The sequence below is a fragment of the Mycteria americana genome, chromosome 13, assembly GCF_035582795.1.
Source record: "Mycteria americana isolate JAX WOST 10 ecotype Jacksonville Zoo and Gardens chromosome 13, USCA_MyAme_1.0, whole genome shotgun sequence".
NCBI lineage: Eukaryota > Metazoa > Chordata > Aves > Ciconiiformes > Ciconiidae > Mycteria > Mycteria americana.
In genome coordinates this window covers 10,435,836-10,462,082 of record NC_134377.1, presented here as the reverse complement: position 1 = coordinate 10,462,082, position 26,247 = coordinate 10,435,836, and the positions used below count along the sequence as shown (strand labels likewise).

At 62.8% G+C, this 26,247-nt stretch overlaps 3 protein-coding genes across 10 annotated transcripts in view; 2 read left to right on the top strand and 1 right to left on the bottom strand.

The window, feature by feature from the left end:
- The window catches only part of CUX2 (cut like homeobox 2), a 67,477-nt gene extending 61,072 nt beyond the window's left edge, over positions 1 to 6,405 (top strand). The window contains exons 13-19 of the mRNA XM_075516298.1: positions 487 to 588; positions 1,497 to 2,272; positions 2,736 to 2,895; positions 3,524 to 3,793; positions 4,032 to 4,220; positions 4,329 to 4,602; positions 5,657 to 6,405. Of these exons, the coding sequence (XP_075372413.1) occupies positions 487 to 588; positions 1,497 to 2,272; positions 2,736 to 2,895; positions 3,524 to 3,793; positions 4,032 to 4,220; positions 4,329 to 4,602; positions 5,657 to 6,317 (2,432 nt within the window). The 3' untranslated portion in view covers positions 6,318 to 6,405. The remainder of the gene's footprint in view (positions 1 to 486; positions 589 to 1,496; positions 2,273 to 2,735; positions 2,896 to 3,523; positions 3,794 to 4,031; positions 4,221 to 4,328; positions 4,603 to 5,656) is intronic.
- Positions 1 to 12,798, bottom strand: part of PHETA1 (PH domain containing endocytic trafficking adaptor 1) — a 59,620-nt gene extending 46,822 nt beyond the window's left edge. Inside the window, exons 1-3 of one of the 3 annotated variants that reach the window (XM_075516297.1) lie at positions 12,710 to 12,798; positions 12,146 to 12,339; positions 9,773 to 11,731 (exon numbers count right to left, since the gene is read on the bottom strand). In XM_075516297.1, the coding sequence (XP_075372412.1) occupies positions 10,941 to 11,720 (780 nt within the window). In that variant the 5' untranslated portion in view covers positions 11,721 to 11,731; positions 12,146 to 12,339; positions 12,710 to 12,798 and the 3' untranslated portion in view covers positions 9,773 to 10,940. Of the gene's footprint in view, positions 1 to 9,772; positions 11,732 to 12,145; positions 12,592 to 12,709 lie in introns of those variants that run through there. The other 2 variants (XR_012777754.1, XM_075516296.1) reach the window with 2 other exon arrangements.
- Positions 12,799 to 15,845: 3,047 nt separating this feature from the next.
- The window catches only part of SH2B3 (SH2B adaptor protein 3), a 31,498-nt gene continuing 21,096 nt past the window's right edge, over positions 15,846 to 26,247 (top strand). For 2 of the 6 annotated variants that reach the window (XR_012777758.1, XM_075516340.1), the window contains exons 1-2: positions 24,889 to 25,032; positions 25,144 to 25,923. Coding sequence is in view for 5 of the 6 variants with exons in the window: in XM_075516340.1 (XP_075372455.1) it covers positions 25,003 to 25,032; positions 25,144 to 25,923 (810 nt within the window). In the remaining variant the exon portion in view is untranslated. Of the gene's footprint in view, positions 16,277 to 18,060; positions 18,194 to 24,083; positions 24,795 to 24,886; positions 25,033 to 25,143; positions 25,924 to 26,247 lie in introns of those variants that run through there. The other 4 variants (XM_075516341.1, XM_075516343.1, XM_075516344.1 and 1 more) reach the window with 4 other exon arrangements.

Sequence of the window (26,247 nt, the reverse complement as noted above, 5' to 3'; positions counted from 1 at the left end):
CCTGCATGCACAGCTCCGGGGACAGCGGCTCCTGGCCCCATCTCGGTGGTGGCAGCAGTGGTGGCTGGTCACTCATGTCCCTGCGGCATCTGCTGGCATTTCAACCCAGAGGGCTCCGGTTTATCCCCTGGATCCGATTCAGCATTAACCCTTCACCTGCGGGAGGGCACGGTGCCAGGGATGGGGGAGCGTGGTCCCCGTGCCCGTGTCTCCGCTCAGCACCCCGCGTGCCGGTGGGGAGCGGGTGCCCTTGGGTGGGGCGAGCAAGGTGGCCAGGAGATGCCATGCCGGAGGGAAGAGCTGGCAGCTGGGGCTACTGGGGCTCCCCACGCTCTGGCTAGCGACTAATCGGGAGCGACGTTCGTCTTAAAACCAGCATCCCTGAAAATAACTGAACACGAGGAGCAGTAAATACTTCCTGACATACAAGCGGAGCTTGTAAAACCAGCGCCGGTGACAAAGCTGTTATCCTGCCTCTTTGATCAGGTAGCATCACGCCGCGGATCAGGACGCCAGAGACCGGCTCTGACGACGCCATCAAAAGCATCCTGGAGCAGGCGAAGAAGGAGATCGAGTCGCAGAAGGGAGGTAGGTGCCGGCGTGTGGGTGGCCCCGGGGGCGACCGAGCACCCCCTCTGCCCCCGTGGGAGCAGCACCCGAAGGGGTGCCGGCAGCTGGGCGCTGCGTGGCTGCTGGTCCCACGGCACGCCGAAACACCCACAAAACCGACAGCGTCCGGCGCAGGGGTCTCTGACTCCCCTAGGAAACATTAGCCAGCCCCTGGCAAGCCCGGCAGTTGTGGCATGGTCCTGGGCAGGGTGGCCCTGGGCTAACGCTGCGGCTGGCCGGGAGCCAGCACCCAGGATGGACCAGCCGTGGCGGGGCCAAAATGGGCTTTATTTGGCATTTCTCCCGCTGGCATCCATAGAGATTTGGGGCAAAATGCTGGTAAATACTGTTAGGGATGGAAGACTCTCTATGCGGCCGCATTTGTACCTGGGCTTTCAGAAACTTTGGATCTACCCTTTCCTCCCCTCCCTGCCCCAAAACAGATGATTAAATGAGGATGCACGATCCATCTGGCGCGAGGAATCATTAAAGCAGCTGCGCTCGCAGTCAATTACAAGAAATGAAATACATTAGAACAGGTAGTCTGCTGAGAAAGCGGAATCCCGGAGAATTAAATTAGACAGGAACGGTGGAAAAACAGACAGGGAAAACAAACATGTTTGTCTATTGCCACCGTTGGTAATGGGATTTATTTTGCAATCATCAAAAAAGAAGCTTGTTTAGAGCTGGGGGCGTTGCAGATTTTGCTTTGCGGGTGCTGCTGGTCCTTCTTCTGATCTGCACTCGCCCAGAGCGTCCTCTTGATGGAGAGCGCTCTGAACCAGATTGGGCTAAAAATCCCTCTTTTCCTGCATTTTGAATTATGGCCACATGTTAAAATGATGCGTGCCGCGCCTCGGGGCTCCCCTCACCCATTTTCTTTGCAGGCGAACCCAAAACGCCGTCGGCATCGCAGGCGGTGGCCAACGGGGCGGGCAGCAGCAGCTCGGAGGACGCCATCAAGAGCATCCTGGAGCAGGCGCGGCGGGAGATGCAGGCACAGCAGCAGGCGCTGCTGGAGATGGAGTCGGGGGGCAGCGGGCGCCCCAGCGACACACCGCCCACCGAGCGCTCCACGCTGGCTGCCGTCAACCAGAACATCGTCCCGACCTACGTCAAGCAGGAGGAGGGGAGCGGGGCCAGCCCCGCAACCCCGCAGACGCCCCTGGCTGTCCTCTCGCCCGCCGCCTTCGTCCAGAGCATCATCCGGAAGGTGAAGTCGGAGATCGGTGATGCCGGCTCCTACTTCGACCAGCACTGGGCATCGGAGCGGAGCCTGCTCAGCCGACCCTACACCTCCGTCTCGCCTTCGCTCTCGTCCTCCTCCTCGAGCTACTCCAGCATGGCCAACGGCCGGGGCTGGCCGCGGGGCGAGCCCAGCGAGAGCGGCACCAACGAGGATGAGCTGCCGCTGGCAGACGACGAGCCCCACCGGCTGACGGAGATGAAGGCGGAGGGAGCCGGCACGGAGCCGGCGGCCAGCGGTCGTCTCTCCTACTACCCTGCCTACGTGCCGCGGACCCTGAAGCCCACTGTGCCACCGCTGACGCCGGAGCAGTACGAGATGTACATGTACAGGGAGGTGGACACGCTGGAGCTGACCCGGCAGGTCAAGGAGAAGTTGGCCAAGAACGGCATCTGCCAGAGGATCTTTGGAGAGAAGGTACCAGCCTGGAGAAGGGGGGTCCGGTGTCCCCTCTGCTCTGTGACCCAGAGTCCAGGGCTCATCAGTGGCCTCCGCCGGCTCCTTGCAGGGTTCCCGCTCTCCCCGGTGGGTTTCCCCTTGGAGGATGCTGATTCCTCAGGGTCTGACCCAAACCCAAGCGGTCTCTCAGTGGCCACCACCAACTGGTTGGTGGGACTTCCCACCAGGAATGCCCTGTCCCCTGCACAGAGCCCTGCAGGGACCATCCTCCCAGCCCACTGGGTATCCCAGGGGGACCCACCACAGTCCCAGCACCTGCGGCTGGGGCCAAGGGGTCCGGGCACGCCACGGGGCCGTGAGCGCAGCAGCGTGCGGCAGCCTGCTTCCCCTCCCTCGGCGTGGGGACGGAGGGCAGGCAGCAGCCTGGTGCCAGGGGGGAGCGCGCCCCGGCCCCGGCGGGTGACGCCTGCGCGGTGCCTAGGTGCTGGGGCTGTCCCAGGGCAGCGTGAGTGACATGCTGTCGCGGCCCAAGCCATGGAGCAAGCTGACGCAGAAGGGTCGGGAGCCCTTCATCCGCATGCAGCTCTGGCTGACCGACCAGCTGGGCCAAGGCATCAGCCAGCAGCCGACCCCCTCCCAGGGTAAGTGCCACCGCTGTCCCCGTGGTCCCCATGTGCCGTCAGTGTCCCCGGCACTTCTGCATCTGCCCCACGCACCCTACCCCCGTCCCAGCGGTGGGGAGAGCTGCCCCCAGCACCCCCACCCGCACCCTGATCCTGGGAAGCCCCTTTCGTGCCCCTCTCCTCTGATGCATCCAACTCATTTGAGCCCCCTTAATTAGTGGCTTAGACAATTTAGGGCTGTTATACAGATCCTCAAATGTTATTTTGTCAGAAATGGGGTTTGAAACTCATCTAGTTTAAAAAAAAAAAAAAAAAAAGGAAAACCACAACAAAAATCCTTGGCTTTGTGCCTGGCATGAAGAAGTAGCTGGTTTTTTTTATATTAGTGGTGTTTTCTCTCTAACTATTGCACTGGCTCCTCCCGCTTTGCCATAGCTGCCAGAAAAATTTGGCTGGCATCCCCCCTCTCCACAGGGCAGAGCCACGGGCACCCCAAAAATCATAGAATTAGGGAACGGTTTGGGTTGGAAGGGGCCTCTATAGATCATCTAGTCCAACCCCCAAATAACCTTCCCGCTCCCGCCAGGTCCCCACCGCTCTCCCTTCCCGCCGTCCCCGCTGACCCCTCTCCCCCGGTGTCGCGCAGCCAGCCCGGCGGAGCCCCAGCCATCCCCCTCGCCGCCCCCCAGCCCTGCTGAGCACGAGAAGGGCTGCCAGGAGCCCCTCACCCTGGCCTTGGAGAGCAGCAAAGAAAACCAGCAGCCCGAGAGCCGGTCGACGCCTGCGCTGGGTGGGAAGACGTACCCCAACAGCCAGGGACCCATGGGCATCCAGGAGATCGTTGCCATGTCCCCTGAGCTGGACACCTACTCCATCACCAAGAAGGTCAAGGAGGTCTTGACGGACAACAATTTAGGTGCGGACCCTCTCCCCGCCCGGGTTTTCGGGAGCTGCTGGTGAGGCTGCATGGATGCATCACCCCAATTCCCGTAGCCACAGACCCCCCCCCGGTTCACTGCGGGTGCTCGGGGGGATCCTGGCACACTGGGGAGGATGGTGCCTGGGAAACGGGGTGCACCCGCTCCGTGGGGGAACTGTAGCGTCTGCCCCGCTGCTCTGCCCCTCTCTAACCACCTCTGCTTCTCCTCTGCCAGGCCAGCGGCTGTTTGGGGAGAGCATCCTGGGCCTGACGCAGGGCTCGGTGTCCGATCTCCTCTCCAGGCCCAAGCCGTGGCACAAGCTGAGCCTGAAGGGGAGGGAGCCCTTCGTCCGCATGCAGCTCTGGCTCAACGACCCCCACAACGTGGAGAAGCTACGTGACATGAAGAAGCTGGAGAAGAAAGGTGAGGGTCAAGGCAATGCAGCTCCCCCAGGTCCGGGGTGCTGGCCAAGTGGGGGGGCTCCCCGGGCTGGGGGGCGAGCGGCGCGCAGCTGGGTCTCCTCTCCTGCAGCCTACCTGAAACGTCGGTATGGGCTGATGAGCGCCGGCTCAGACAGCGAGTCCCCCAGCGCCCGCTCCGAGTGCGCCAGCCCCAGCCTGCAGCCGCAGGACCTCAGCCTCCTCCAGATCAAGAAGCCGCGGGTAGTGCTGGCCCCGGAGGAGAAGGAAGCCCTGAAGAAAGCCTACCAGCTGGAGCCCTACCCCTCCCAGCAGACCATCGAGCTGCTCTCCTTCCAGCTCAACCTCAAGACCAATACCGTCATCAACTGGTTCCACAACTACAGGTACGGGCGCTCCCGGGCTTCAGACGTCTCATGGTGCCGTGCCAAGGTGGTGTCACTGTTCCTCTTCCAGCCCTCCTGGTCCCTCTTGCCTAGACAGGGAGATGCAGACCCACGCGTGATCGCCGGAGGTCCCCAGGTGCAGGATTGCAGCCGAAACACTGCGTGTGCCCTGGCTGGTGGCTGGTCAAGAGGTGTTGACCACCTTGACCAAGTCAAGTTGAGCATCTAAAGAGGTTACCATGCTCATGTCCACCTCTCGCTGGTGCGGGACACCACCTGCCACTGAGCAGAAGCTCCACGATGGGTGGGGGAAAGCGTTATGGAGGCTCCTGGAGCACAGGATCCATCCCCACAGCAGCCCGGCCCTGGGGAGCAGCACAGGCTTTATCCTTGGGCGGTATTGCAGGACGTGGCTCCTGAATCTTCCCCAGACCCACACCAAGAGCCCCCCGCTCTCTGTGTCAGCAGCCCAGGTTGTGCTCCCTCCCCTATATAAACCAGTATAAAAAGACACATAAGCGCTTGCGCCGAGTCCATGGAACCTCCGACTCCCCCTGGGCAGCACAAAGTAGATGGTCAATATTTATGGGAGCCAGCTGAGGTTTCTCACACGAAACCATCGTGTGGGGCGTGCCGGGGAAAGCTTGGAGAATGGGGCTTTTTGGTGAAACATTGACTAAACCCACGACCTGTCCCCTCGCCTGGTTCCAGAAAAGCCCTTCCTGCTCTCGGTAAGCACAACCACCCTAAAATAAACCTTTGAAAAATGTTAGGTATTAAACAACAACAACAAAAAACCATAGCGGAAAACACTTGCGAAACTGGGTCGGTTTGGCTGGAAACAGCCCAAAGCGTTGCAAAATCTGTTCCCCGTGTTCAAGCGGCAGTGATTTTCCCCCAGAAAAATGTTTTAAAGGCCAACAAGGTGGGGTTTTACATCTCAAACGACGTCGTCGCGTTTTTCTGGCGGGAGATGCTTTTTCAAGATGTGCAGTGCCCGCGGCACGGGGCGAGGGGTGGCGGTGGCTGACCCTCCACGGTCGTGTCCCGGCAGGTCGCGGATGCGCCGGGAGATGCTGGTGGAGGGCGCGCAGGACAACGACACGGACCCGGAGCAGAGCGGTGGGGCGGCCGTCCCTGGGCGCCGGGCCCCCCACAGCCCCGACTCGGACGCCGAGGACCGTAAACCCGTGTTCGGGGGGGGCGAGCACCCCTGCGCCGCCGCGCCCATGAAGGTGAAGGAGGAGCAGGGGGAGGCGGGCAGCTGGGGCCGCAGGCGGGACTCGCGCAGCCCGGCCAGGGCGGCCGAGGGGACCGGACCTCCCCAGGAGGAGCAGGGGGCAGCCCCCCACGCCGCCGCCCCCAGCGCCGGCAGCCTCCCACGGCGGGGGGGCCGTGCTGGTGCCGCCGGGGGACCCGCACCGCCACCACCGCCGCACCCCGACAGCTCCCAGTCCTCCGCGGGGTCATCCCGTTGCAGCTTGGAGGTCTCCCCGACATCGCCCTCGGCAGCCTCCTCGCCTGGCCTCGCCGGCTCGGCCTCACCGGGGCCGTCCTCCGCCGGGCCGGTTTCACCGGCGCTACCGCCGGCTCCCGGCCCCCGGCTCAGCACCAGCGTCCAGCGGCGCCACGAGAAGATGGCCAACCTCAACAACATCATCCACCGCCTGGAGCGGGCCGCCAACCGTGAGGAGGCCCTCGAGTGGGAGTTCTGAACCCCGCCCCGCCGCCCTCAATATATATATACACGCCCACATATATATATATATATTTTGTTAAATGCAGCACGCGCCAAGAGGCGACAAGCGGCCGGCGCCACGGAGGGGACCGCCCATGGAAAGGGGGGGCCCCGGCTACGAAGCCGCCCCCCCACTTTGTTTTAAATGTGAAAAACTGGGAACAATTTTAGAAAAGAAAAGAAAAAAACAAAAAATATTTATAGACCTCTTTTAGATATTTTAATAAAAGGATACTTTGGAATTTATTAACAGCTTAAGCTGCTTTGATATTAAAGATAGCTATAAAATGAAGATGATGTAGCAGTCGTGTCATTAAATGTACACTGAAGTCTTGTAGTTTGCCACTGGATGAGATTAAAAACAAACAAACAAAAAAAAAAACCCCACAGAAAAGACTTATTGAGCAAAGCCATCAAGAAGCACTATGAGACTGACCAAATTTAATAAACTTTTGCCAAGCGGTTTCCACCTCTGTCTGTAAGACACTGCATCGCTTCTGCCCCAGCCAGAGACTGCGTCATAGTCCCTGAAGACTCTAAAGCAAACACCTTGATGCCATCGAGTATGTATTTAGTTCTGGTGGTTTATGTTTTTTGAAACCTTTGTAACACAGAATGTCCCGTGCGGTTGTATATGTTGTAGAAATGTCTGCAATAGCCTTCTGGAACAAGATGTAGCATGGTCCGAACGCCGTCCCTTGCGCTTCCTCCAGCCGGCAACCGGTGGCAGCCCCGGTACGGCACGGTGCAGCTCCTGCCGGCTCCCAAAGGAAGAGAAAAAACAACGCAAAAGCAAAGAAAGCAACCTGTGCCTGCAATTTTGGGAGCAAGATGGGAAAAGGTACCCGGGTGCGATGCTTGGGGACGGCTCCGGCTCGCTGGGGATGGACATCCGTGGGATCCCGGTTCGCCGCGCTCTGCTGTCGTCCATTTGGGAAAGAAAGAGATGGAGCCTCCGAGCTTTGCACCTGGGGCACCGGTGCTTGGGGACGAGCACCCAAAAATCATGAGCTGCCCACTCGTGCGGGGGCCAAACCCTGCTCGGGGCTGCTCCCAGCATCACAGCCAGCTCTTGCAGCTGAAGCACTTTTTTTTAGGGAGAGTGCCCGGGCAGGAGGAGTAGCCCCTCGCCGCGGCCGTGTCCCCAGGCGGTGGCTGCCAGTGAAGCCGGGATGAGCCCCAGGGTGTCGTGCCAGGCTCCTGCCTGAATTGGGCAAGCTCAAACCTGAATTGGGCAAAACACCATCGAGCTTTGGCTTTACAGGGCTGACCCCGTGCAAAGGCGCAGGAGCCCAGCGGTGGCACCATCCTGGTGTGCTCCCCGCCACTTCCCCAGCCCCAGCGCCGCCAGCCGGCTTCTGCTAATGAAATGCCTTTAAACGGCGTGGGGTGGCCTATGCTGGGCTGCTCTGCCCTGTCCCCTGCCCGCATGGCATCAGCTGTCACCCACCAAGGCCACTGCCGTCAGGAGGGCTCCCCTGCCAGGCTCTGAGGCTATGCATTGACTGATTTTCCGCTGTATACATTTTTATCAGAATAGAAGGTATTTTTGTATTTGGGTGGTAGTCGATGAGCAATGCTAAAAGCGGCTCTGCGAAGGCATGGCTCTCCTTGCCCGCTTTACCCTGCCCCAGCGAGCCCCAGCTTGCCCATGGCTGCTCTTTTCCCTGCCACCGCGCTGCAGAAGGTCGAGGCGCGACCATTGACTGCTCTTCTCCGTCGTGTGCTAGCAGGAGCTTTAGTGGAACGGGATTCAAGGAAGCACTTAGGATAGTCTGGAACACGGCAATCCTGTTGTATTAAAGCTAGCGGGACATACCGGTCACGTTTTTGTTAGGCTCATGTACTGTACTTCAAAAGTTTCTATGAGATCGATGAACTTTGTTTAACAATTTTGGAAGGAACAAGTTCTGTAAAGAGCCACTAAATACAGAAGTTGGATACGACTCTGGCCTTGGGGTGTGTTTTGTCTGGCGGCGGCTGGGATGGGAGCTCCTCTCGCCTTTGCCCGGCGCCTGGGTTGATGTTGGCTCCCTCGGAAGTCACAGCCTTGCTCTGGGTTTATGGCAAGAGCTGTCACTGCCATAAACACCTCCCGGTGATTTGGGGAAAAAAGAGGGTGTTAAACGGGGTTAGTCCAGCTCAGGGTGCAGTCCTGCGCTGTGAAAGTCCTGCGCTCGTCCCTGGCGCAGGTTTGCTCCTGCCCCCCGGGGTAACTCGGCATCCTCCATCGCGAGGTTCAGCTCGGCATTGTGCCGCACCCTGGCACGGCTCTTCAGAGCCGGCCATCGCCAGGCGAGTTTGCAGCTTCCGACACAAGGCGGGGGTGTTTGTGTTTGATGAATTAATAAATCCATATGTTGCGTATCTGTTTAAGCTTGTTTGTCGGCTAACATGTTGGGAAGGATTTATTTTTAATGAATATCTGAACGTCTGGAGAAGCTGGGCTGGCTGCCATGGAAACCGGAATCTTCCTCTGCAGCCGACTGATGGGGCCGCGTTAACCATCTGGATGCCGCGGGTGTAGCTGCACCCTGGCTGCCCTCGGCGGCACTGCTCCAAACGCCGAAACACGTAGCGGGGTGCCGTGCCTGGCCAGGAGCAGGGCTCCACGCTCTGCAGTGCTCTCGGTGAGTGAGTGACCCTGGCTGGCTTCATGCCTCAGTTTCCCCAAGAGGTGTGTGTCCCCCCCAGTCCACTGCAAGACTCCATGTTAGCAAGAAGCCGGAGATGCTCATGCAGGTGGGATGTCACGGGTAGGGACATGGGCTTGCCTTGGCCACTTGCACAAGGGCAGGGTCTCTGGTCCCTGCATAGCGCCGATACCAGCCCCGGCAAGGGGACAGATATTTTGTCCCTGGCTAAGATGCCTTGGCAGAGGGCTGGGGACATCCCACCGAGGGCACAGGGCCACCCAACCAGGGGCACCCAAACCTGGTGGCATCACGCAGTGCTGCCTGTAACCCGGGGTTTGGAGGGATGGTTGTAACACCCCATCGAGCCTGTAACGCAAGAGCAACTCATGCCAGGGCACCCAGTGCCATTTCCGCCGGTGAAACTGTGGGAGGGTTGTGCTCCCAGGCAGTCTCCCAGCTCTTTTCCAATGCCCAAACCTCCATGTTGGTCACCTGTGCCTGGCTATTCAAGCCGTCACGGAGGGCAGAACCATGCTGTCCCTGCCGTGGGACCACCCTGGCTCTGTGTGTCCTGATGTTCCTGGGGTGGCACCATCCATCCCATCCCATCCCATCCCATCCCATCCCATCCCTGCGAGACCTTGGCATTGGCCACGTCCCACTCGGGCAACACCATTCCTGCCCAGCCCCACAGACACAGTGGGGGCAGGAGGGGGATTAAAATGGAGGATTAATTCCCACCTGGGCCCCCCTCCCCAGGGGCTTAAAGGCACAAGCAAGAACTGGGGCCAAGAGGGATTTCTGAAACAACTTTTATTGTAGCAAAATCTTGTGCCTGTCCCAAGGAGGCAAAGGGAGCCAGAGCCACCCAGCCCAAACCTGGGGCACCCCGACTGCTCCTCCCAGACCTGGGGCAGGTCACCCCACCTCCAGACCAGCGGCTTTAGTGTCGATATAGACCATTGGGGAAATAAAAAGAGAAACACCGGCACGAGACACTGGCTTTGCTCCAGTTCGGCACATGAATCATTCAACACCCTCCATGGCTGACACATATGTTCCCGTTTGCCACCGCAAGCAATGCTTCCCCTTAGTGAGCCGGCCCAGGGATGATGCCCTGCCCTGAAATATCTGGCCGGCAAGGCGGTGCCCGCAGCCGCTGCGTTCCCCTCGGGTCTGCCCTCCCCACAGGTTCACCAGCCGGGCTGCAAGCAGCAATCACCCTGTGCAAAATGCTCGGGGCCGGCTCCAGCTCCCTGCGTGGCCAGGGTGCACGGTGCTGCTGCCATTAAGGAAGGGCTGCGCTCGCTGATATTTTCATTTTCAAACCACATCCTGCTGGAGAAGAGGGATCTGGTGGTGCTCGGCCGACCTCAGCCAGTTGCTTGTGCTGGGCAGGGAGGGGAAGGTGGTAGCAGGCTCCCCGGCTGTGAAACACCCACACAGGGGCTCAGGCAGGCAGGACCCCATCAAAATCCTCCTCCAAAGGCATTGTCGGTGCATGACCGCACTGCAAGGAGCATCAAGAGGCCCCACCAGACCCAGTGCAGTGGTTGATTCCCAGGAGGCATCAGCTAGCAAGTGGTTCGCAGCTTGCTCGCCCAGGGTGGACCACCCCGCACCCACGCCCGGGCACAGCCAGAGGGGTGCACCCCTGCGGGGTGCCACACAGTGGGTGCTCAAGATGCCCGAGAGCCTGGCAGCCCCGACAGCCCGGGGGGTTCATGCCTGGCTGGCGGCACGCTGAGCCCAGCTGCCTTTGGTGCCAGGCTGGCGTTTCGCCATCACGGAGCAGCACTGGTGTCCCTCGGCACTGGGCCCTTGCTGGCACCATCGGCAGGTGTCCATCACCGCCACGGACAGGGCTGCACATCCTGGGGTGAGGAGGGGACCAAGGCAGCACGAAGGATGATCACTTCCTCCCTGCCACAGGTCCTGGCGGGTCCCCAGGGCTCGGCCACCTCTCAGAGCCGGAGGCCACGCCGCTTCTCCAGCCAGTCCTGCCGCAGCCGGGCCACCTCCCGGCCATACTGCTCATGGAGCCGGCAGAAGGTGGACGGGCTCTCCGCCACAGCTGCCCTGGTGCCGCCTGCCTCGCTGCTGGATGCCCGCCTGCGTGGCGGCAGTGGCGGTGGCCGTGGGTTCCCCTCACCATCGTGCCCACCGCAGCTGGAGGTGTCGGGCGGCTGGTCCGCTCCTGGCGCGTTGTTCCACACTGCGCAGCCGTTCTCCTTCGGCAGGACGGCGGGCAGAGCCGGCAGCCGCTCCGGGGACCGCTCTGGCCCCAAGGGTTTTGGCTTCCAAGAGCCAGGTGACTGCCAGCAGCCTCCGCATCCAGCGGCCGGCCCCCAGCGCATCTCCTCCAGCTGCTTCTCCAGCTCCCGCACCACCAGGCGCATGTAGTCGAAGCTGGCTCGCGAGAGTGACTTCACCCATGACTCCATGGCAGCCTGGCTCTCGGCTGCCAGCACGTAGGTGCGAGACTTGGTGCCGCCGAAGCGGATGGCGAAGGCAAATTCCTCAGCTGAATCGCAGAGCTCCACAGTGCAACCCTCCAGCACGATGACACCCACCGGCTCCCGGCTCTCCCGCTCCTCGAAGTAGAAGAGCATGTTGCCCTTCAGCACAAACCAGCGGCGATGGTACGCCGTGTGCCGCTCACCGCGCTTGTAGAGGAAGCCGGTGTTGTCGGCCGGGGAGTCGCAGGTGGCATAAAAGGCCAGGCTCCGCTCATTCAGCTTCATGGCTCCGTGCCCTGCAGGGACAGAGGGTGTTCAGCTGCCCGCCAGCACACGGAGGATGGGGGCCTTAATTGCACGGTAATAAGCCATCGGCTTATGACCAAGGTGCTGCGTCTGGCAGGTGCCCAGTCGGGGCTCCCCAAGGGGGGTTTCCCCCCAGCTGAACGTTTTGCCACAGAGGAGCCCTGGACAGGGCTCGTCCCAGGGCCCCACGTCACCCAGTGCAGGTGACCTTACCGCTGGCACCGTGTTTGCCCTGCGTCGCGGCGCACCTCCCCACGGCACGCAGGGAGGGTCTACGGCCCGTGCCGCAGATTCGGCTGCCGGACCACAGAGCCGTGGCCACGGACCGTGTCACCCAGGCAAGGCCAGCTCCCCCCTTGTCCCCTAATCACCGGTGGCCTCGCCGTGCCAGGCTTTCCGCCTACCTGAACTCTGCCTCTAGCTCCGGTCTTCGGCAGCCGCCAGCATCAGCGACGCACGAGTGGCCGTGGCAGCCGTGGGAGCGCTGGATCCGGGGTCGGCCGGCGTAAGGGGGCCGTGGGGACCGGCACCCCGCTGCCCCCGCTCCGGCCGCGGCTCCGGCACCGAAATGCCCGCGGGTTTTGTTGGTCACGCCAGCCTGCGGAGCACAAGGCGGACGTGCGCCAGGATTCTTGTTTTCCTACTCAGCCGCGTCGCGGGGCTCAAGGAGATGAGACGGAGGCTCTCGGGGCGCCCAGCGCTGGGGGGCAGCGGGGACCCCTTTCCCCCAGGCAGCTCGGGAACCTCTTTGGGGTCCCCAAAGTCTTGGGGACGTTTGGGAGCGGGGGAGCCGCCCTCCCCCGGCACCGGGCGGCTCCGCTCCGGATCGGCTCCCGCCCGCTCAGCCCCGCTCCGCTCCGCTGCGGCTCCGTCCGGCCCTCCCCCCGGGCCCGGCCCCTGCTCCCTGCTCCCTGCTCCCGGCCCCTGCTCCCCGCTCCCGGCCCCCGCTCCCGGCCCCGCACGGCCACCTTTATCCTCGGCTCCCCGCCGCCCCGGCTTGGCCCGGCCCGGCCCGGCCCGGCCCCGGCGGGCGGAGCGCTGCTCCCGCCCGCCTCCTCCTCTGCCACCGCCCCTCGCCGCCGCTCGGGGCGGCCCGGCGGCGGGGGGGCCTTCGCCCGGCTGTGAAACTGCTCCGGAGCTCGGCCCCCGTGCTTGGAGGCCCTGGCTCGGCCCAAGGCCCTCGGCGGGTCGAGCCTCTGGGCACCGGGGCCGAGCTCCGGGGAGAGACGGGAGCACGGATCCGGGGGGTGCAGGGGGCTACGGGCACATCCGTGGATGTAGACATGGATGTACGTGTGACGTATGCGTGGATGTACGTGTGGATGTACACATGGATGTATGTGTGGATGTATGCATGTACACGTGAATGTACGTGTGGATGTATGTATGTACATGTGAATGTACGTGTGGATGTATGCATGGATGTACGTGTGGATGTACTCATGGGTGGGAAACCCGGGAGCTTAGTGCTGAAAGTGGCTGCACAACACTGAGTCAGGTTTTTGGGGCAGAGAGCGGGTGCCCAGGAGCATCTGGCAGGGAACGGGCAGAGGTCAATGGATGGGGCGGATGAAGAAAGACGGAGCTGAGGCAGGAACTGAGTGGTCTGGATGGGCGTCCAGAGGAAGGTGATGACTGGTACGGGGAGCTAGAACGCAGGAGGTGACGAGCCGTTAGCCAGGCGCTGGAGCTGCCGGGCATTGTGCAACCGCATGGGCAGACATCGCAGCCCCCTCGCTCCTTCCTGACTGTGGAAGCCATGTGGCACTCGAGCTGCTGATGCACTCTCAAACGGGTGGCCAGCACTTGCCCCATCCGGGCCAGGGGTTAGCAGGTCCAGCGGTGCTGAGCGCTGCCTGGGGCTGGGGTTGAATTTCCTGCTGCTGCTACCCACGTCCCAGGGCAACCATAAACCTTTTGGCTGGGAGAAGCCTCCAGGCTGACTTCTGCTCCTGGTTGGCCTTCCACACTGAAAGTCTCACCAGCCCGAGGACTACCTCGGCAGTGCTGCCATCCTCACCATGTCCCAGTAAGTACCAGTGTCAAGGATTTGCTCTCCTTATCGCTGTCCCTTTCCTCCATTTTCTTTGTTCCCCTGCTCGGCTGCCTGGCAATGTGTTTATTTTAGCAAAGAGGCGTTGGCACTCGTTTTGCAGGCCCTCAACTAAGAAATCCTGCCGTCAGTGAGCCCCGCTGTGACTGCCACTGCCTGCAGGTCATGGTCCTTACCACTCCCCCCCTCCCCGTAGATGCCCCCACTGCCCTACACGGCTGCTCGGGGCTTTGCAATCTTCTGCTCATGGCAGTGGTTTTCAGTTCACTGAGAGTTTTCCCTATCACCTGCAGACTTTCTCTTTCAGACTATAAAAAGGGATTTAAACCAGCACTAAAACCATCTGGGCTTTATCTTCCCTTCTGAGCGGAGCGGCTCTGTTCAAGGACGCTGGTGGGAAGTCTCGGGTCTCTCTGCACCGCTTATCTCCCTGCCTTGCCGAGAGGTGCCCTTTCACACGGCAAGATTAGGAGGGGGAAGGACCGTGGGGAGAAGCAATATCTTTATTAGACCAGCTGGGGTAATTAATTGAAAAAAGGCAGCTGCACTCCTGTCTTTGCCTTCCTTTGCTGGGACTCCAAACCCCCTGCTGCTTCTTGCAGCCCCATCGGCTGCTTTAGCAGAGGTTGTTCCTCCACTGCAGCCGCTTCCCAGGGAGCCCTTCGGAAGCTGCTTTGGAGAGTAGCCCCAATTCCTCAAAAACCCCCATGGGTTTTTGCTTCCCGTTGGGTTTCCTTTGGGATGGTCGCATGTTCCTGCACAGGCTCAGCACTTCCCCTTCTGAGCAGCCCCATGATATTTTTCCCTGTTGTCCCCGCCGGTGAGGAGCCCAGAGCCCATGCCTCAGTTTCCCCAGCTAGGTCTTGCTGGGAAAGATGGGAAAAAGAATTCCCGTGCTGAGCTTGACCGACAGCAGGGGAAAGGGAGAAGAAAAGTGTCTGAAAAGAGGTGAGGGGCTGCCAGGCGCCATTTAGGACGTGGGCTGCCCTTGGCCTCCGCTTCCTGCTGCTCCCATGACTGGTGACTTGGCGGGCGGTTACGCAGCAGCGGGCGCCCGACGGCTCAGCGAGGTGAGCTGGGGAGCTCTGAGTCACTGCCAGTGCGGCTCAGCGGGGGCCGCTCCTGGAAATCTGGGGGTGCTGGGGGGGTACCGAGGGGCTGCTGGATGCCCAGCGCTCTGCGTGTTGTCCCCAGCCGGCACATGGAGGAGAAGGGGTGTGGGTGTCCGTCATAACCAGCAGCGAACGGTCCTCAGGGACCCCAAATGGACCCAGAAGCTGTGTCCTAGGGTTCAAGGCAAACAAGTTGTGACCACCACAGAATCCCCAATGCGGGGCTGGTGCGCCCCTCCACGGTGCATTTTTGGGGTGCTGTCCCTCTCTGGGTCCAGGCGAGATTCACCGAGGAGGTCTCCAGCCTGGCAGCCCGGGGCTGCGCCGCCGCCGGGGCCCCCCCACGGCCACCGGGGCTCCCCACCGCCACCGGGGCCCCCCACCGCCACCGGGCCCCCCCCACGGCCGCCGGGGCAGGCGGGCAGAGCAACGCGGCGCAGCCGGGCGGGGACGGGCGGGAGGCGGCGTGCAGTGCGGCGGGTGCCCGGGAGAGGGCAGCTGGAGCCCAGCGACGGCTGCGGGCAGCGCTGCGGGCTCGGCGGGGCTGCGGGGGGCAGCCAGGCCGTGGGGCACCCCCTCCATCAGCACCCTGCCCATCAGCACCCTGCCCATCGCCCACCCTGCCCTCTGAAGGGGTGCACGAAAGCCAGGCTGAGATTTGGGGGGGCATTAGCATTTGGGGGGGGGGGGCATTACCAGCCCAGCGCAGACCCCCCCATAGCCAAGCATTTCCAGATGTCACCCCCAGACCCCCGCTGGGCAGGGAGGGGGGACCCTCATCTCACTATGGGATGGCAGAGGTCACCCGCAGCCGATCACATCCCACCCCGGGAAATGCCGCTGTGCCACTTCCAAACCATCCCACGCATCCTGAAAACGAAGCGGGCCAGAGGGTGGGAGTTAAAGAGAGAAGTGGGAAGGACGGTTGGAAGCTGGTTAAGGCTTTTACAGGAGAAGAAAGCAGCAATGGTTAAAAGCTGAGCCCAGTGCAGAGCGGAAGGGAAGCAGCCGCCCGTGTGCGTGTGTGTGTGCGTGTACAAGGGCATCTGCGCAGCTCTGCTTAAACAAACAGAAAAAGCAGAAGTCGGTGGTAGTGAATTAGCAGTTAGGGACTGTAGAAAATCCATACAGGAAGCAAAACAAAAGAGAAATCTCAGGCCACAGGGGCTGACAACGCTGAGAGGGCGCTTTTGAAATACATGAAGCTCATAAAAAGAAAAGTGTGCAATAGCTGCGAGCTGGGACAGCCGCCACGGGAAGGAGGCAGGCACCGGGCTCCACTGACCGTTTGTCTGTGCTCAGAAAAAAAAGCCAGAAGGTGCAATTATGCATGAAGCAACAGCGGGAGGAATTAAAAAGCAGCTTTTAAGGTAAGATTTTATCATGTCAGCTGCTCCCAGCCACTTCCCTGTGGGGTTTGGGGAGGGCTGGTTGGTTGCAGAGTCATCTGGACCCCTGGAGCAGGCGATGCCCAAGGGGAGCGTGGGGTTATAGCCCTGCAGGAAAGCTCTGCTCTGCTCTGGTCTGGTCTGGGGGGGTCGGTGGGGCTGGAGGTGGGCAGCGGGGCTGTGTCTGCACTGACAGCAGCCCAGGGCTGTGGTCTGGGGATGGCCATCCCCGGAGCACAGCACCAGTGGGGGGTTCCCGCTTCAGTCTTTCCTCCGTTGGAAGGGAATGGATTGGGAATAGATTGGGCGAGCAAGATTGGGCGAGCAACTGGGGTGTGTTAAAAGTGTCACCGAGGATGGAGCCTGCTGGTGGTGGTTCACAAACGGCTCGGCATGCCTCAGCCCGCTCTCCAAGGGCAAAATCCTGCAGCTTCCACCTTCCCAACACCCACAAATCGATTGCGTGGTGTCTGTAAAATCCCAGCTGCCACTTCCCCAGCTTGGTGTGCTGGGTGAGCACCAGCCCCCGGGCAGGGCTGCTCCACCACGGCTCTTGCACACCTGGCATAAGCAGCACCTGTGTGGGGGTCTGCGGGGCAAGGAGAGCCCCTCCGTCACCGGCGCTGCTGCCGCTCCGGGAGGACGAGGCCCTGGAGGAGCTCTCGGGACAGCCGGTGACACGGGTGGGAGATGTCGATGGGCCAGATGTGACGGTACAGACCACAAACCAGCCCTTTACTGGAAAAAGGTGCAGTGAAAGTTTAGTGTCCTCCTATTTCCCACAGCTCAGAGGGTGGGTGGCCACAGCTCTGCCATGCCACCCCTGTTCCCCTGGGATGGGATGGCACCAGTACAGCACTGGGACGCCGGAGCCTGGCCCGCATGCTCCCACCCCAGTCCCCAGCCCTGCTCGGCACTGGAGGGACACTGCAACTGCTTTATTCGTCATGGCTGAAGCCCTCACCCACGGTGCGGGACAACTGTGGGCCCTGTGGTCTGATCCGCTCCCACCGGGTGTGGGCAGTGCCCCATGGTGCCTTTCACAGCAAGATCATTTCCTCGACTGAAAGGCAGAGGAAAATTATGAGAAATGGGGTTTGAGACGGTGTCTCGCCCACTGCTGCTACTGCAGAGCTCCCTTGGGTCCCAGCCCGCGGAGCCGTGGGAGGACGCGGCCAGGCAGGAACAGGAAAGCAGGGTGTTTTCCTGCCCACACCCCTCCCAAGCCCCCAAACGACCCCGCGCTCGGGCTCCCTCCCGACCCCCCGAGGGGCAGGGACCAGGCTGGGGCCGGGGGGGGCTGCGGTGCCCGGACACCCCCAAATCCACAGAGAAAAAATTGTAAAAGTCAAAAAAAACTCAAAAAAAAACCCCAACCAAAAACCAACCCCCACGAGCGCAGCCGGGCTGTTTATGCCGCTGCCTCCGCGGGCGCGGATGCGATAAGATAAAGGCACCGGCGGGGAGGGGCGGCGCGGAGCGGTGCGCACCCGCGGAGCTGCCGGCGGGGCCCGGGAGGACGAGCGGGCGGGCGGGCGGACGGACAAACGGACGGACGAACGGACCGACGGACAGACAGACAGACAGCGCGGCCGCTCCGCTCCGCCCCCGCGCAGCCTCCGCCCTCGGCGGCGCCGCTCCGCTTTACATAACCCGCCCGGGGCCGGGGTCCGCGCCCCGCGCTGCCGGGGCTGCGCTCGGCGGAAATGCAGAGCCGCCTGCCCCGCTGTCCTGCCTGAGCCGTGCCGTGCCGTGCCGTGCCGTGCCGTGCCGTGCCGTGCCGTGCCGTGCCGTGCCGTGCCGTGCCGTGCCGTGCCTTCCGTCCCGTCCGGTCCCGTCCCCGGGCGCTCCGCCGCGCTCCACCATGGGCGAGCGGCTGCCGGACGCCTTCTCCTGCAGGTAACCGCGGGCGCGCAGCGGGACCGAGCTCTGCCGGGCTGTGCCGGGCCGGGCTGTGCCGGGCCGGGCGTCCCCGGGAAGTGGCCGCTGCAAAGCGAAAGTGGCGGCGGCGGGGTCCGGCCGGGCGGGGGGAGGCAGCGCGGGGCCGCTCCTCCTGCCGCAGCCCCCGGGCGCGGACCCTCTGCCCCCGCGGAGCCCCAGCGGCCCCGCTCCGGGAGCACCGGGATCCCCCTCCTCTGCCAGCCCCTCGCCCTCGGACCTCTCCCCACCCCCCGCACCCCTTTTCTTTGGGGGGACACTCTTATCCCGGGCCTCTTCCTCGGGTTCCCTCTGTCCGGGGGCCACGGTCACGTCTGTCCTCCCAGCACCCGTTTCCCCCGTGGGCACTCCCTGTCCCAGAGGCCCTGTTCCCCTGTGGGTGCCCCCAATCCTGGGGACCCCCATCTTTCCAGCACCCCTTTACCCCATAGCACTCCCTCTTCTGGGATCCCTGTCCCCCTCAAGGTCCCCCATTTCCTAGCACCCCTATCCTGGGGACCCCTGATCCAAGGGTGCAGCAGGCACAGAGCCAGCCCTGCCCCTCTCTTCCGCCTGCCCCCCCGACCCCTGCAGCCCCTGGCGTGTGGGTGGCCCCTCTTGGAGGGCGCAGGACCCCGTGGGGTGATGCCCACCTGCCCCAGCTGCTGTTGCGGGGTGCTGCCCTGCCCGTGGGGGCCATACCCTGCCTGCCTGCCCCGCTGCCGCCTTTTCCTCTGCCCCCGTGCCCCCTGCGAGTGCCAAGCGGAGGAGCCAGCCAGAGCCTGCCAAGCGGCTCCTCTGGCTTTCTGCTCCCTGTGGACTTTGTTGGCTCGCAGGCGCTGCCTGGCTTGGCAGGCGCGGGGGCTTGGAGCATGAGGCCGATGCTCCGGTGGGCAGCCTCCCGGCAGCCTCCCTGTGCCCTGCCGGCATGCCCAGTCCTGCTCGTGCCAAGGCCCGGCAGTGTCACCTGCAGAGAGCCCGGACCCGCTGGCTCTGACAGTGGCAATAACACGGTCATTGCTGCCCGGGCTGGGATTTACTGTCAAGGAAACCGGGATGAGTTGTCGAGCTGCGATTTCGATATCGTTGCAAATTGATTCAATATGTGCTGGAGTTGTGGGCTGGTAGCCCAGAGACTTTTCGGGTTGCTGGGCTTAGGTAGGAAAAGCAGGGGGAGGAAGAGGTGGCCAGCGTGGGGACCTGGCGCTGCCTGCTCTCGCATGTCCCCATCTGTCATCGGGCTTTGCTGGCAGGTTACAGGATTGGAGTTTAAAGGCCTGTGAAATTACTGGCAGGTTTCACTTTGACTTGTTTGGGACTAGATCAATGCCTCGGATTTCTTTTTAACTTGCTTTTGGTGCAGGAGAGTCTTGTCCCTGTGCATTCCCCCCACCCCCAATACTGCTTTTATTTTCTCCTTTGCTTTTATGTATTTACTGCCTCTAAAAAAATCTGTTTTGGTTTCGCCGGAGCCTGCAGGGCAGTGGGTCTGCCTGTGCCGTGTATCGCACCGGAGAGATTTGGGTGCAAGTGCTGGTGGCTTTTGAGGGGTCTTACGTCCTCCTCACCCAGAGCAAACCCTCCCCACCCACGCTCCCGCACACCCATGGGGCTGCCGGGAATGACCCTGGCACTGCAAAGACAACGGGACAAATCCCAGCGGGTGAGACGAAGCGAAAGTGCAAGAGCTCGGTGCTGGTGGGGTTTGTGGTACTGCCAGTGCTGCCACAGCTCAGCGAGGAGGAAGAGCCCAATCCAGCCCTAGGAGGACTGCTGTGGCAGGGAGGGAGAGCCAGGCTGGTGCGGAGCTGAGCTGCCGGCTGCTCCCCCCTGTCCCCGTGGGTGAAGCCAGGGACCCCCAGCCGGCTGCTCCCCTGGGAGCGCTCCCTGCGCCCGGCTTCTTCCACGCCTACACCGCAGCGATTCATTTCATGCAACAAAACAAACCCTGTTGAAAGAGGCCACCCCGCTGCTAGGCTTTTCCCTGCAGGCAGTGGGTGTAGGAGAGCGTGACGATGTAAACCGGGCTGCAGGGTGCCAGATGCCTTGGTGATGGGCACTCGGGTGAGCAGGAGCAGGCAGAGGGTCTTTGGGGAGCTGGGTTGGCCTCAGCAGCTTGTTTGGGTGAGCTCCTGCGGAACAAGCGAGCCTGGAGCTTGCGTTTGGCCTGGTGTGGGTTCGGGATGGGCTGTCTCCATCCCAGCTGTCCCAGCGGAGCGATCAGGGGAAGCCAAAAGGGTGGATTTCCCCTGGATTTAAAGTGCCGTAACATTGGCCACGTCCCCAGAGGTCTGCAGCGCTGCTCAGCCCACGCAGAGCTGTAGATTAAGGCCAGCTCTGGCCTTTAATATAGCAAGCTGTGTAGTGCTGGGGAGTCAAATAAGGGGTGTGTATGTCCTGCGAGGAAGTGGGGATAGGAGAGCAAAATCATCCCTCCCACGCCTCCCGGCTTTTGACCGGATTTCCTAAGAAAACATAGCCTATGTGAGCGTGCGGTGGGGTCTCTCCAACCTGCTCCTCTGTCACTTTTGAGTTCGTCAGTTCGGCTCAGCCGAGGGAGAGGAAGGGAAGCTCCTGAGACCCCCTGGGGTCCTCCAGCTTTCGTGGAAACAGCTGGTGGGTTGCAGGGAGCGATGGCGCTCAGAGGTGCGGTGCTGTGCCATCGCCCTCTACAAGACCCCAGAGAATCCACACCACCGCAGAGGGCTGCTCCCAGAGAGAAGAGCAGGACAGTGCTGGGCAGCTTCTGCTGTGGGTTGTGCTGGCCTGACGCACAAACGGCCTGGGCTGTTTTATAGTGATGCTGCAAATATGTGGGTGCTGTTTTGGGGGGGTGATAGGGGCCCTGTTGCCCTCCTTGCCTCCCATGGAGTGCTCCCCGGGGCTGTGCTGCCCTGGGCGCGTGGGCTGGGGCTTTCTGGTCTGCTCAGGTGTAAATCAGCAATATTCACTCCACCAGTGAAAGCGGGCTGCTGGAAGGGAGAAGAGGCTCGGCTGAAGGGCAGCAATAAAACTTCATGGGGCTTTCTGTGAGCGTGGAGTCAGGGCTGTTTTCCGTGGCTGCGCTTGCTCTGCAGCGAGCGTGCCCAGGGCAGGGGACACGCCGTGAACACGTCGTGTTGTGACCCAGCTTGGAGGAGGGTGAAATCGGGGTGCTCTCCTCCGTTCCCTCCTTATCCTGCATCGGGAGGCCGCAGCCAGACCCTTTACAACCTCTCCCCCTGCACCAGACCCTCCCGCCTCGCTGAGCAGCTGCATCTCAGCCCCAAATGGCCACGCCATCCTGCTTGGCCCCCTTTGTGCTCTCCACCCAGGGTCGCATCCAGCCGGTCTCCAGCGCCCACTGCCCCAGTTCCCAGGGGATCGGGATGCAGAGAGGGGCTGCGAGGCTGCACCGGCACCATCCCAAGGGGATGCTCCACACCACCCAGCCCTTGCGAGCCCACTCCCGGTAGGCTGCCCCCCCCCCAGGGACCCACATCCCCCCGAGCCCCCCCGGGGACCCTCATCCCCCCGAGTCTCCTGCACCGGATGCTCTCCCATTGAAAAGTGCTGTTCATTGTAACCCAGCCTTTTATAGCTGCCTCGCGAGCGGGCTGCAGGGCCGTGCCAAGAAAGGCTGCTGCCGGCTCAGAATAGCTCTTTTCATGGAGGACATCCTGGGAAGGAACAATGTTCCCGCTCTTGGGATTGTGGGAACTTTGTATTTCTGCCACTCGGGATGCCGGGAGCTGTGGGGCTGGCGAGGGTGTCTCCAGCCCCTTGCTTTGCTTCCTCCTGAAAATAGTCTCCGGGGTGAATTTTGAATAGCGTTGCGCTTATAAAAGGAAGCTGAAAATGCCACCGGCTGCTTTTCCTCTGGTTGGGGAACAGTTGTTTCTGGGAAAGCCGGCACATAAATCAAATTTCTTATTTACGTTGCTGGTGTGCATTTTCCTGGCGTGGAGAGTAGCGGTGAGGAGTCGGGGCCGGTTTCATTTTCAGATCGCGGTGCGCTGGCTCCGCTGCACATGCTCCGGGGCCACCTGCGCACGTGCGCGTGTGTGAGCACGCCTCGCTCGTCGCTGGGCACGGCGACACGGTCTCTGCTCCGTAACGTTTCCCTTCAAGGCCGGATTTGCAGTGCTGGGTGCTGGAGGGTGCCCTTCCCGCGCAGCCGCAGCCCCCTGCGTGGCTGTTTTGCGGTGGGGAGGTGGCAGGCCGGCTCCTGCAGCCTCTCCGCGGCAAGGCTGCCCAGCTGGCTCCCAACCGCTCATCCTCCAGGAGCGGGTGGCAGAGCTGCAGCGCTGGCTCCCGGCATTGCCCCGGCACTGCTCGGTGCTGCGGGCTCCTCTGGGTGCAATTAAACAACAGATGCATTTACTGGGATTTTTGCCACCATGAAGGCACAAATAATCCGTTGCCGGATCCAAGCCACAGCCTCGGGTTACTGTCCTGGCCGGTGCTGGCACCCGCTGCTGCAGTGACACTCGCCAGGTTGGGCAAGAGTTTAATGAAATCTCCCGGGGGCGGCTCGGCTGCAGGACTGGATCCTGTGCAAGCCAGGGCTCGCCGCCCCCGCCCGTATCAAAGCCAGCCTGTGGCCAGTCCGTCCTGTCCTGCTCTTCCTCAAGCTCCTGACCCAGCACCCGAAAACAACCCCAGCACCCGAAAACAACCCCAGCACCCAAAAACAAACAACCCCAGCACCCGAAAACAGCCCTGAGGTGTGTCCGAGGGTGGGCTGGATTCTCCATTCAGTGCAAATTAAAGCAATTAGCTGTTGCGACAAGTCCTTCGGCTCGGTGCTGACCCACAGGACGGCCAGGAGCCCCTAGTAGGAATATATGGGGTGTAAGGGATGTGAAGTCTGCCTTAAAGCCACTGCTGCTGAATTCCGGCATCGTGGAGCACGACGGGCTGGACCAGGGAGAAGCCCACGCAGCAGCGGGCACTCGCATCCCTGCGGCATGTCCCTGCCAAAACCTGGGGCCCGGCGGAGGGGCAGGATGCTGCTGCGGTAGCTCAAGTGTGGATTCAGCCGGGATAGCCAGGACAGCCATTTCCACGCGAGAAGCGTGCCGGGCAGGAGCAGGACGGACGGCATTGTGGCTTGTGCCGGCGCCGGCAGGAGGAAGCGCTGGGGGTGTGATTTCCCATCATCGAGCCGGTTGGAAAAAGCACGTTGCTACCGGAGACGGCCTTCAGCGGCTTCCCGCCGCGTGGTGCAGGCGAAGCCCGGCTTTTCCCATGCCGCAAACCTCTCCCGAAGCCGGTGCGGAGCAAGCCTGAAAACTTGGAAGGCAAATTCCCTGTCCTGGGAATCTCCCCACCTGCCTGAGGAGTCATCCGCACGGGCGTCCCGCTTCCCTCTGCATTTTGGGGGAGCGTTCCGCCGAGCGTACCGGCAGTGCCGGCAGCCGCGGTGGCAATTCCTGGGCGCCGGGAGGAAGCGGGAGCGCAGCCGGAGGATGCTGAGTCATCGGCAGGCTGGCGGCACTGATAGACGGCCGCGCACGGGGGCCCCGACGGGGGGTTCGGCCAGGCCGCGGGCAGGCGCATGACCGGCACTGCCACAACGCCGGCCGGCCCTGAGCCTCGGGTGGCTCTTCTGAGAAGCCGGGCCCCGGCGAGGCTGGCGGGGGGCAGATAACATCTCCCCTCGCCTAGAAACTTCGCAGGACGTACTAGGAAGGGCGGCGGGTGGGCAGAGATAGAGGTCCGCTTCCCGGCGTTATCGCGTCCCCGGCTGCAAACAAGATCCGCCGCGCTCTGCATCGCCCCGCTCGCTTCCTCCCAGCCCCTCGTTTCTGTTTTTTTTTTTTTTTTTTTTTTTAAATTTTTCCTCCGCCCGACAAATGCAATCACTTTGCCTCCCCTCCCAGCAGCCGGGGCACTGCTGCCGGGCGGCCGGAGTTTTGGGGAGGCCGTGGTGCCCGTGCTGGCGCGGCAGGATCCGGGTGGGTTGGCCGATGTTTCCTGCCTGAGCGGAGTGCACGGCCCCGATAAGTGCGGTGGGCAAGCACGAGGTTCAGCGGTAAGCGGTGCGGTGCGGCCGGGCCCGCCATGGGGAATGCCGCTGCCGGGTTCAGCCGGGCACGCTGGGGCGGCTGCACGCCGGCCACGGGTGCCGTCAGATTGGTTGGCCTTGCAGCAAAATCTGCTCGGCGCAGAGATATGGCACGGTTTGCTGGAGCCCGATGGCCCCTCGGTCCTGCAGGCAGCGGAGCATCCCCCGGGGACACGTGCTCATCCCTGGCCGTGCTGGCAGCGCAGCTGCGTGTCCCCAGGCCGGTGGGGCCGGGTGGATCTGGCAGGCGAGGCAGCTCTGTCCCTGGATTTCTGCAGCTTTTCATGTTGTTTCCTCCCCTCCTGCCCCCACTCCAGTTTTATCAGCTCCGTTGAAATAGGTCCCTGGAGGGAAACCCATCGGCGCTGCGAAGCCTTGGCAGGAGGAGAGCGGATGCGGCCCGGCCGGGTGTCCCCACGGGGCGGCAGGCAGCTGCAGGCAGCTGTGCTGGCAGGAAGCCGTGCAGACGCCCCGCTCTGGGACCTGCCTGTGCCCCGCCTCGCAGGTGGGGAAACTGAGGCACGGCCCTGCCAGGTGGGGACGGGGGTGCGAGGCGCCGCGGCGGGGCTGGGTGCTCGGCGTCTTGCGTGGCCACCGCCTGGGCCGGGTGGCGAGCCATAGCGGCCGCTTGCACGGCTGTGCCGCTCACCGGGGAGCTGGCCACCCCTCGGCCGGCTGCAGCGCCTGTCCCCACGCTCTGCCCTGGTGAATGAAGCGGCTTTGACCGGGGCCCGACCTAACCATGGCGTGCCCTGGGCCGCTCGCCCTGCGGGTACGCGTCCGGAGTGGCGTGCAGCCGTGCCGGCCGGGGGCTGCCGGGGCGGGGGGCTCGGCGTCGGGGTGTTGGGGCCGCCCTGACGCCGCCGTGTGCTCTGTCTTGCAGCGCGGCCGCCTCGCTGGAGCCACGGCAATGAATGGGCACGCTCTGCCGGCTGGCACGCCAGTGCATCCCCGGGGCTGGCATGAGTTCTGCGAGCTGCACGCCATCAGCACTGCCAAGGAGCTGGCACGGCACTACCTGCGCTTCGCCACCGAGCACCCGCACCATGACCTCCTGGCCGCCGAGAACTTCTCGGTGCAGTTCACCGACCTCTTCCAGCAGTACTTCTGCCATGAGGTGAAGGAGGGCTTCGCCATGAACCAGCTCCATATCCTGCCCGCCGGCCCGGCACGGGATTACCGGGAGACGCACCGGTGGCACGCGGACGCCTCCCTGGGTACGGTGGCCGCCAAAGCCGAGGTGGAGCCAGGTGCCCGCCCCGAGCAGCCCGGCCGAGCCCCCGAGGCCGCCCCGACGGGGCTGCGCAAGTCGCGGAGCTTGGAGGAGCTGGTGGGGCCGGCGCGGCGGCCCTTCTCGCTCAGCCAGCTGCGCAGGAGCTGGCGCAGCCTCTTCCGACGCCGTTCCTCGGACACCCTCCCTGCGGACGGGGAGGCGGCGGCGGAGGCAGCTCTCAAGCCGGGACTGGGCAAGCGCATCCTGCCATGGGGGCTGTCGCGGGAGCAGCCCCCTGAGGTGCGCAAGGAGGGCCTCCTCAAGTACGGGCTGCTGGATGAGACCTCCCTGGACAGCGGGACACGCTGGCAGCGCTGCCGCCTGGTGCTGCGGCAAGCGGGGACACCCGACGGCGAGGAGTACGTGCTGGAGCTCTTCGACCCGCCCAAGGTGAGGACCTGCCGGCTCTCGCCCGTTTCAGCGGGCGATGCAGTGGGTTGGGGACGATGGCAGGGTGCCAGCACGTCCCGCAGGGAGGAGCGGGGCCACGGTGCGTCCCTGATTGCAAGGGTTTCTCACCATGAGCGATGTCTGGGCACAAGCCCGGGACCCAGACGGGTTTGCTCTGCCACTGCTCTCCCTCCGCTGCAGCCACACAAGGCTGCACCCTGTTTATTTAAGACCTCTGAGAAGGAGAGCTGAGCCATTGCTGCGGGCTTGCGTTTGGGGGGTGAAAGATGCTGTGACTACGTGCCGAGGGCGACGCGTGTGCTA